The sequence below is a fragment of the Leptopilina heterotoma genome, unplaced genomic scaffold, assembly GCF_015476425.1.
Source record: "Leptopilina heterotoma isolate Lh14 unplaced genomic scaffold, ASM1547642v1 Lhet_115, whole genome shotgun sequence".
In the NCBI taxonomy this organism is placed as follows: Eukaryota; Metazoa; Arthropoda; class Insecta; order Hymenoptera; family Figitidae; genus Leptopilina; species Leptopilina heterotoma.
Window position 1 is genome coordinate 1,572,973 of NW_025110834.1, and position 9,219 is coordinate 1,582,191.

The window sequence follows — 9,219 nt, forward strand, 5'->3', positions numbered from 1 at the left end:
TATTATACGAATAAGGTATTGGTATGAAATGTAGAAAAGAATTGATATTTAGTTATAAAAAATTAAATGCAAGTGTACACGGAGAGAACCGGTTGGTAATGGCTACTGTCGGTTTACTTATGTTAACTAAATATTTTAGTTAATAATTTTCGACGGATTAATTTAATAGTCGGATTTACTAAACGAATTTTAGGTTCTTGTCGCTCTCTCATGTAAGTTCATTAGTAATCGAATTTTGTAGCCATGACTATAACTCTTCTCTCCGTGTACTCAAGTACTTACTTACTGACTGACTCCGGCACCTTAAACTCATGGATGACGGTGTGCAAGATGGAGAATGGTTAAGAAGTTGAGTCCACCGTCGATCTTAGACAATTGCAAAGTAAGAATTAGCCGAAAGTAGAGTGCTGAAGCGTTTGTTAAAAGAACGCTACCCTGAAAGTAAAACATTCTAAAATATTATTGAATTTCCATGAATTATTGACAATTTTAATTTTCATAAAACGGTGAAGGAATCAATTACCGAATCGACATCAGTTGTCGAGTCGTGGTGACTATTTATATCTATAAATATTAATTGTATTAAATGCGTAAAATATAATAATATAACAATAACCGATGGTATATTACAGTAGTGAGGCTCCGTGGCTTGCGATCATCGAGGTTAAGCACCCTCAAGTATGGTTAGTACTTGAATGAGTGACCGCGCTTCGACTCTCGCTTTAGCCCTGTGTTTTCTCACTACTTTTGAGATATACATATTAAGCGGGAGGTTTGACGTCTAAGTATAATGATGTGCACTGTCGATTACACAGCCTCACAAAAAGAACAAAAATTTTTCTCCGGCGAACCAGAATATTATTTCTTACTTATTTTGGGTCGCTGAATCAGAAACCGAGGTCAGAATTCTAAAGTTGGTTCGTTTAATACCAACCTCAAAAAACATAGTTTTTAGGTACTTTTTAAGCTTTAATGAAATAATTACAGCTATTTTTCAAATTAAAACTATAGATTTTGCTTCAATGAGTGAAATTAAATATCATTAGGCAAAATTCCTCAAACTCAAAACTTCGGATCCAAAGTGGCTATTATTTTAAAAATTAGATTGATTTACTTAAAACTTATTGGTACTCGAGGGTTATCAGGGTTACTGATTGCACATCTACTGTAAGTTTTTTAAAAATTCAAAATGGCAGATCCAATATGGCGAAACCAATTAGATTTCAAAATTTTGTTCTCCATATAGGGTTTGCCATTAAAAATTTTTGAAAACTAACACTAGATTTGTAATAATTGATCCTGAAAACCCCCGAGTACCATGTTTCAAGTAAATCAATTCAATTTTTTAATTTTCTGACCAATTGGATTCAAAATTTTTATATTCAGGAATTTTGCCAAATGATATTTAATGTTACTCACTGAAACAAAATTTATAGTTGTAATTTGAAAAATAGATGTAATTATATTTCATTAAAGCTTAAAAAGTACCTAAAAACCTAAAACCTCGGTTTCTGATTCAGTGGCCCAAAATACATAAGAAATAACTATTCTTATTCGTCGGACAAAATTTTTTCCTTTTTGTGGGGCTGTAATTTGTTTCAATTGTAAAAACACATTATTATATTGGAAATGAAGAGTGTTTGGTGAAAAATGCATATTTTGAAGAAATTTTTTTTGTCGATACAAAGAGAATTAATTTATTTTATCAATATTTATATAATGCTGCATCATTTAAATAATATTTTTCTAAATTCTCATGTCAAAATATTGAGAATTGAGCGAGTGAATGACAATCTTCTCAGGCGCCTCCAAAAAAGTTGTTTTGCAGTGTACACTGTAACTCGCAACAGAATCATTTAAAACAAAAATAAAAACAAGAATGCATGTGTTAAGGGGCAACACCACTTATTAGATGCAGAATAAGAGATCTATATCTTTAATGATTAATTTTGAAAAAATGAAAAATCGAATAAGATTTCTTTTTGGAGGGTTTATTAAATACATAATGAAGTTTAGAAAAAAATTTTTATTTAAAATTTTATCAGAAAATGGCGTCGGTAAATTTCATATTCAAAATCGAATATTTTTTTACAGCCAGAATAAGTTTTTCAATAGTTTAAGTCCTGGAACAAAAATTTCTTGGTTTTTTGTTCCAGGGCTTAAGCTTTTCAAAAATCTTTTCTGGCTGTTTTGGTTATAAAAAAATAATTAATTTAGAAAATGTATGTATGTATGTATTCCCTTTTTTCATTTTCCTAATACAAATCATTAAAAATTGGTCTCTATTTCTGCCTCTAGAGTGGTGTTGCCCCTTAACCCCTTAGCAGTGTAGTCAAAATAAGCTTTTCACAATAATGTTTTAAAACATCGGACATATTAATTCCTCTGCTTTAAGTTTTAAGAACTAATTTGAGAACTTTAAATTTTTTGGTCGCCATTTTGGAGCCGCCATTTGAATTTTAAATTTTTGACTAAATATTTGGATTTAGAGACCTCAAAAACCCCCGAATGAGCATTTTCAGCCAAATTCGTAAATTTAAAAAAAATTTTGTTCGCAATTTTGAAGCCGCCATTTTGAATTTAAAATTTTCAATAACGGATTTGGATTCAGCGACCCCGAGAACCCCCGAGTAGGCATTTTTAGCAAGATTCGTTAACTTTTATATATTTTTTTTTTCGATGCCGCTATAGCGGTCATACACACTGGGGATGGGGGTACGAATTATTTTTGCCTCTATAGACGTCAAACACTGTGAAAGGGTTAAAGGAGATGTTTCTTGAGGTAACCCTGGGAGGATTTTTAAATTTTTTATTTTTTTCAATTCTACATAACACTTTAAAGCCGAACAGACGTTTTTTTCTATAAAAAATCGGCTGCTAATTTGTTATTGTAAAATTAGTAATTTTTAAAAAAAGGAAAAAACTCCCAGGGGTACCTGAAGAATTATGTAAAGAATTTAAAATTCAAATTTGAATGATTTAAGACATGTGCAGTAACGGAATAAAAAAATAAATTTTCATTTTTAAATGAATGTACAGCATTAAGTTGTTAACTTTGATTAAAAAAATTATAAACAATTAAATATTCTTGAGAAATTATTCCATTTTAATTTAAAGCAAAGAACATTCAAATCGCGTGTATGTGATTTTTGAAAATATTTTAAAACTCATTAAACTCATCAGGGCCCATTTCGGGACATTTTAAAAAATCTTCTCTATATTTTAAGGTATAAATAAATTTTAAAAAAAATATAAAAAATCGGGTGCAAAGTTAAAAAAAAATTTTTTTAATAAAAAATTTCAAAAAAGTTTTTTTATTTTATAAATGTCAAAAGAAAACTAAAATTTTTATTCTTTCACAAATTTTTCTTAAACAATATTTTCAGATTTATAAGCTACTGAAAATATTTCTACATTCACAAATCCAAAAATTCATAACTCGTAAATTTGGGCAATTTAACAAAAAATTTATTTATTTATTTAATTTAACCGATATATTAAATTAAGACGACATAATTTTTTCAACTAAAAAGCATTTACTAAAATTTATATTAAATCAATATTTATTTCAATAAAATAAAAGTGAATATATTTTATGAGTGAATTGTTCTCATGTCAGCAAAATTCTTGTATTAAATTTCTTAAACGATGATATCTTTTTAAGTTCTTTTTTGCATTCTGGACTGATTCAGTTTGCGTACAATATAAAATGTCAAAATACTCAGAAACAACGAAAGAATAAATTCATACATTAATGAAGGTAACTTATAAGTCTGTGAAAAATGTTTATTTATTGCATTAAAATGCAATTACTTACTTTTGTTGACGCAAACCAGTAAATCGATTTTAAAAGAGGTTTCTATTTGCTATAATAAATTTTCCATTCTTTTGCCTTTGGACTAATTTGGCACAATATTCTTAATTATTTATAAATTTAATTTTTAAAATTAACTCTTTATAAATAGTTATAATGTCGCGTTTATATATTAAATTAAATAAATCAAAATAAAATGTAGTTCTAATTATTTCAATATTTATTAATATAAATATATTCAAATTTAACATTCAACGTAGTCGAGTCCTCCAAAATTGCTCTATAAAATAAAATGGAAGCACAGATAAATACAAAAATAAAAACCGCTGCCAAATTAAAAGATGAATTTATTGTGTTTCATTTTTTAAAACAATATAATGTAAAATTGACTTGAATTTATTTCAATGATTAATTTTACTGGAATATTTTAGAAATAAATTTCAGTTTATGGCTAGTTTTTTTTGACTGAAACTTAATATTAAGATTTACGTTAATTATTTTTATTATAAAATATAGACTTTGAATAACTTTGAAATTTAGGTCGAATTTAACGTATTTTTCAACCTACAAGTCAAAAAGAGACATCATAAGGACCCTCCTAATAAGGGTCTATTTTTTTTATTTATTTTTTTTATTTTACCTATTTTTTAACCTACAGGTTGAAAAATTGGCCACATTTTACCTGGATTTTAACGTAAGGGAACAACCTCTTGTGTTCGTAATAGATAATTAATTGTTGTAATTGTTATATTGTTATTTTTTAATAAAATTTTTAAATTTATGTTTTACTGAGTATTACATAACCCTCGCTCCGATATAAACAAAAAATTAAAGAAAAAATTATTTTATTTATTTAATATTTTGATGTAGGTATTATTGGATGAGATGGCCATTAATGACTTTTATTTAAATTTTTTTGTGTTAATTTTAGATTCTTAAGAAATATTAAAGAAAAACTAATTAAAAAATGTCTGGTAACAAAATAATTTACACCAGAGATAAGAGATCTATTTGTAAGTTAAAACGAAAGTTACAATCAAACGACATTGATTGTAAATTGGATTCAGTGCAGTATTTGACACTCTTGGATACATGAAAACTACATTGAATTCCATGACAAATGTTCAAAATGCAACCAGAAAAAGATAAAAGTAATGTGAACCATTAAAAATTAAGTATATAGGGAAAAAGCCAAAAATTATAAATATCGGCCATCTCTCTCGTATATATGTGGCTAATCTTTGACGGATATTCAGGGAGAAATTTTTCGTTACTTTAAAGTTAAGTGTTCAATGTTTAAATTATCAATAAAAGTTTAGACAAAAGTTGGTTTTTATAATTTTTACAGTAGTTTAAAAAAACTATGGCTATCTCCCACGAGCTTACCCTATTTAAAAATAATAGTTAATGATACTTTCAAGCATATTTAATTGTTCATATAAATACACATATTTTAACATACATAAATAAATTATTATATATGGAAATGTGTATAAAAAATTTAAAAATAAATACAATTTAAAACACGTGTTTTTACAATTGACATTATGAGAATTAATGAATCCATGGTTCCTGAATATCTATTTTTATTTATTTATTTAATATATTAAATAGGTAAATAAATGAAAAATAGATATTCGTTGTGCCAATTTGTAAACATACGTGTCAATTTTTTTTACATTTGCATTAATAACAAATGTATAAGTGCCGTTTAAACAATGTACAATGCAATTCTAAATGTCACTTGAATAACGCATTTAAAAATAAATAGAAATAATAAACAGTGTCAATTTCATAAATTGTTATGAGTGAATAATTTAGTGCTCTACACTGAAAAAAAATTCGGCAGAATGTGCTTTTTACTCAGGCAATTTTTGCCTAAGAACAAAAGCAATACACGTAAAGCAATTGTTTCTTTAGAAAAAAGCAATCAAAATTGCTTTAGGTTAAATTTTTGCCTTTAAAAAAGGCAAAAATTGCCTTTTTTAAAAGAAACAATTGCTTTGCGTGTATTGCTTTTGTTCTTAGGCAAAAATTGCCTGAGTAAAAAGCACATTCTGTCGAATTTTTTTTCAGTGTACATCAAAACAAATTTTTGATACAACGGGTTTTGTCCTATAGAATATACAAAGGGTAAAAAAATATAAATTTTTTCATATTTGTACACAGTGCTAAAATCTTTATGTATATTAAAATTTCCATCATTGTAGAATCTTTCTAAAAATGATAGTTTTTAATTTTCTGACATTTTTTTTACCTACTAAAAATCGTGATTTAAATAAGATTGATATGCATTTGAACTGTGCGCGTGTAAACCGCACTGCATGACAATTTTAGATAATATAGGTGTCTATTTCTATAAAATTAATATTTTTACTATAAAACTTATTTTTAATTATTTACCAACGTCATATGTAAAGTTAGTTTTAAAAAATAAAAAATTACTTACATTTAAAATATAACGTAATAACATAATTAAACGTAATAAATGTCAAGGTTACGCGTCTTGCCTATCTTCTGAACCCACGTTGCGAGATTGCTTTCATTTTGTGATCGTGAGGAAAGCGGAAAGTTGTTCTAAAGGTAGAAACAATGGTCGGTATTCTCATGAGGCGTTTAGATGTGTTGTTGTTTGTTGCATAAGAGGTCAATGGCAAATTTCTTCATTTGCAATCATGACTTGTACTCTTGTAAAAAATAGAAATTTAATCATTTTTTACGATTAAGTGCGTTTCAAAAGTTTTATTGTAACCTGAAAAATTAATTCAATTATTTATTAATTTGAAACTTTTTTTTGAAATATTATAAAAAATAAAGTTTATTAAAGTTGTGAATAAAATAAAATTATTATATTTTATTTAATATATACACAATATTTCTTTTACTACTTTTCATAGTTCTGTGAAGCGCCAATTCACATAAATAATGTATAAGAAATATAATAAAATTACCGACAGATTAGCTCAGTCGGATGGATGCCTCGCTTGGCGGTCGTTTAAGGACCATGGGTATAGTACCCTTGGTTCGCGCCCATTTGGCTTGGTATTTTTCCGGCACGTGAGACAATCTGAACGGGAGGTTTGACGTCGAGGTATAATGATGTGCACCGTCGATTATTGTCCGCTACACACCATTAGAACTCGACTGTCGATAAACCGGTTGTATACTCAGGAGAGGTTTTCTACAGTTTCCCTCTTCTCTGGCGAGAAAACCCATTGACGGGTGGTCCAGGCAAATGCGAGTACTCCTAATTTTCAAGTCGCTCTGTAGGCGCAAAAACTTAGTATTAGGAAAATGCACTGAAAAAAATACATGAGACATTTTCAACTACATCCCCTTAGTAGAGTAAAAAGTAATAAAACGAACTACTTTTTTAGTTGGTCTGGCTACTTTTGATACTTATTTTAACTGTTTTATGTAGTTAAAAATTATTAATTAAATTAATGTAATTTTATATTTAACTTTGTAACTGCAGGTATGTTACAGAAATGACTACATAAAGTAGTAGATTCTACTACTTAAAGTAGTTCGATAGACTAATTTTGTAGTAGTTTTTACTTCTTCTAGGAGTTGAATTATTTTCCATGTAATTTATGTTATAGGTTTTTATAGAAGATTATCAACTGTGAAAAGTTGTAAATGCAACTACTTTAAGTAGTAAAATTAACTACAGTTATCACTTGAACTGTGTCAGGAATGCCTTTAAGTATTAAGCAACTCATCGAAGCGGGCGAGCGTGGTTAGGTGGTTAGGTTATCGGTTTACGAATGTTAGGGTCGAGCGTTCAACTCCCGACGTTTAGAGATTTTTCTCCGTTAGGTATATAGACATTAAATAAATAAGGTATAGGTAAACAAAAGTGGGTAGGGGGAAATATAAAAAAATACAACTCGATAATATTTATAATAAATTATAAATAATTTTATTTTACCATTTTCAGTAGTTGTCTTTATTACTGAGTTATCTTAGTAACTTTAACTACATATCAGCAGTTAATTCTACTGCAAAACTGTCATTGGTTCCTATTTAACTAAGAAAAGTAGTTAATGCAACTGTATTATCACTTCATTCAACTACATATCTGATAATTAATGTAAGTTCAAAATTATCTTTGGGGACTTATTGAACTAAGGAAAGTAGTTAAAAAGTAGTCAAATCTACTAAGAATTTTTTCAGTGTGTATATGGGTGATTCTCCGCGTAGAGCACGATTTGGTTTATGAAATTTAAAAAATTTTTTTTTATCGTTATGATTAATATCAATATATTTTTTTGAAGATAAAGGCTTTAGAAAGAAAAATCCATAGCGGGCCGGAAAAATTATTTATAATTTTTGTTATAAACAAGTGTAGTAATTAACTAATTCACTGTTTGGACACATTCTGTCAAAAAAAAATTTTGCGGTAATTTAAACAATATTATATCATAAATCTCATTTAAAAATTATTATTTCGGTAATTTATGGTAATTTATGGTAATTTTTGGAAATTTATGGAAATTTTTGCGATAATTCATAAAAATATGTAAAATTTAAATTATTATTAAAAATTTGGATTTTGGTAATTTATGGAAATTTTTGGAAATTTATGGAAATTTTTGCGATAATTCATAAAAATATGTAAAATTTAAATTATTATTAAAAATTTGGATTTTGGTAATTTATGGAAATTTTCGCGGTAATTTATGGAAATTTATGGCAATTTGTAAGGTAATTTAAAGAAATTTTGTCGGTAATTTTTAAAAATATTCAAAGTAAAAATCACAATTTAAAATTTTTATTTCGGTAATTTATGGAAATTTTTGCGGTAATTTATAAAAATTTTCGTGGTAATTTATGGAAATTTATTTAATTAATTTATGGTAAATTTTTCTGAGCAATAGGTTTTTTTATTCCTTATATATGTGGCACCATAACACTACATTTGCACTAGGTTCTTCGTAATACAAAGGTCGGTGGAAATTCTGATGCCGGTGGAGACTAAGGTCGGTGGAAACTTTTTTCAATCGCCTTCAGTTATTTTTATTTTTTAAAAAAAAATATCATTAATTTTCAATCGGTTTCAAATGGACTTCATTTGTATTGACTAAAACAATATAACTACGCTTTATTTAACCTTTTTTTATAAATAATTATTGTTTAATTTATAATAAAATATTTAAGGGTCGGTGGATGCTGGTGGAGACTATTTTGTGATTCCCTTTTCAAATTCCCAACATAAAATGAGTGAAAAATGAATAAATCAATTAGAACATTGATTCTTTTTCCTGAATTAACTTAAGGAAGTTATTTTTTGTGTTTACAAAAGTAATTTTAAGTTAACATTTGATTTTCATTTAAATAATTCACTGTTTTGTTAATAAAATAATAAATAGCATCTAAATTTGCTGTCAAGCATAAACTGAAAA

The 9,219-nt window shown here is 27.1% G+C and overlaps 1 protein-coding gene across 2 annotated transcripts in view; it reads right to left on the reverse strand.

Annotated features, from left to right (window-relative positions):
- LOC122509333 (elongation of very long chain fatty acids protein AAEL008004) overlaps nucleotides 1-6,436 on the reverse strand; it is a 97,001-nt gene extending 90,565 nt beyond the window's left edge. Inside the window, exons 1-2 of one of the 2 annotated variants that reach the window (XM_043623313.1) lie at nucleotides 6,264-6,436; nucleotides 283-435 (exon numbers count right to left, since the gene is read on the reverse strand). In XM_043623313.1, coding sequence (XP_043479248.1) covers nucleotides 283-313 — 31 coding nt within the window. In that variant the 5' untranslated portion in view covers nucleotides 314-435; nucleotides 6,264-6,436. Of the gene's footprint in view, nucleotides 1-282; nucleotides 436-6,263 lie in introns of those variants that run through there. The other variant, XM_043623331.1, reaches the window with a different exon arrangement.
- Nucleotides 6,437-9,219: the final 2,783 nt, after the last annotated feature.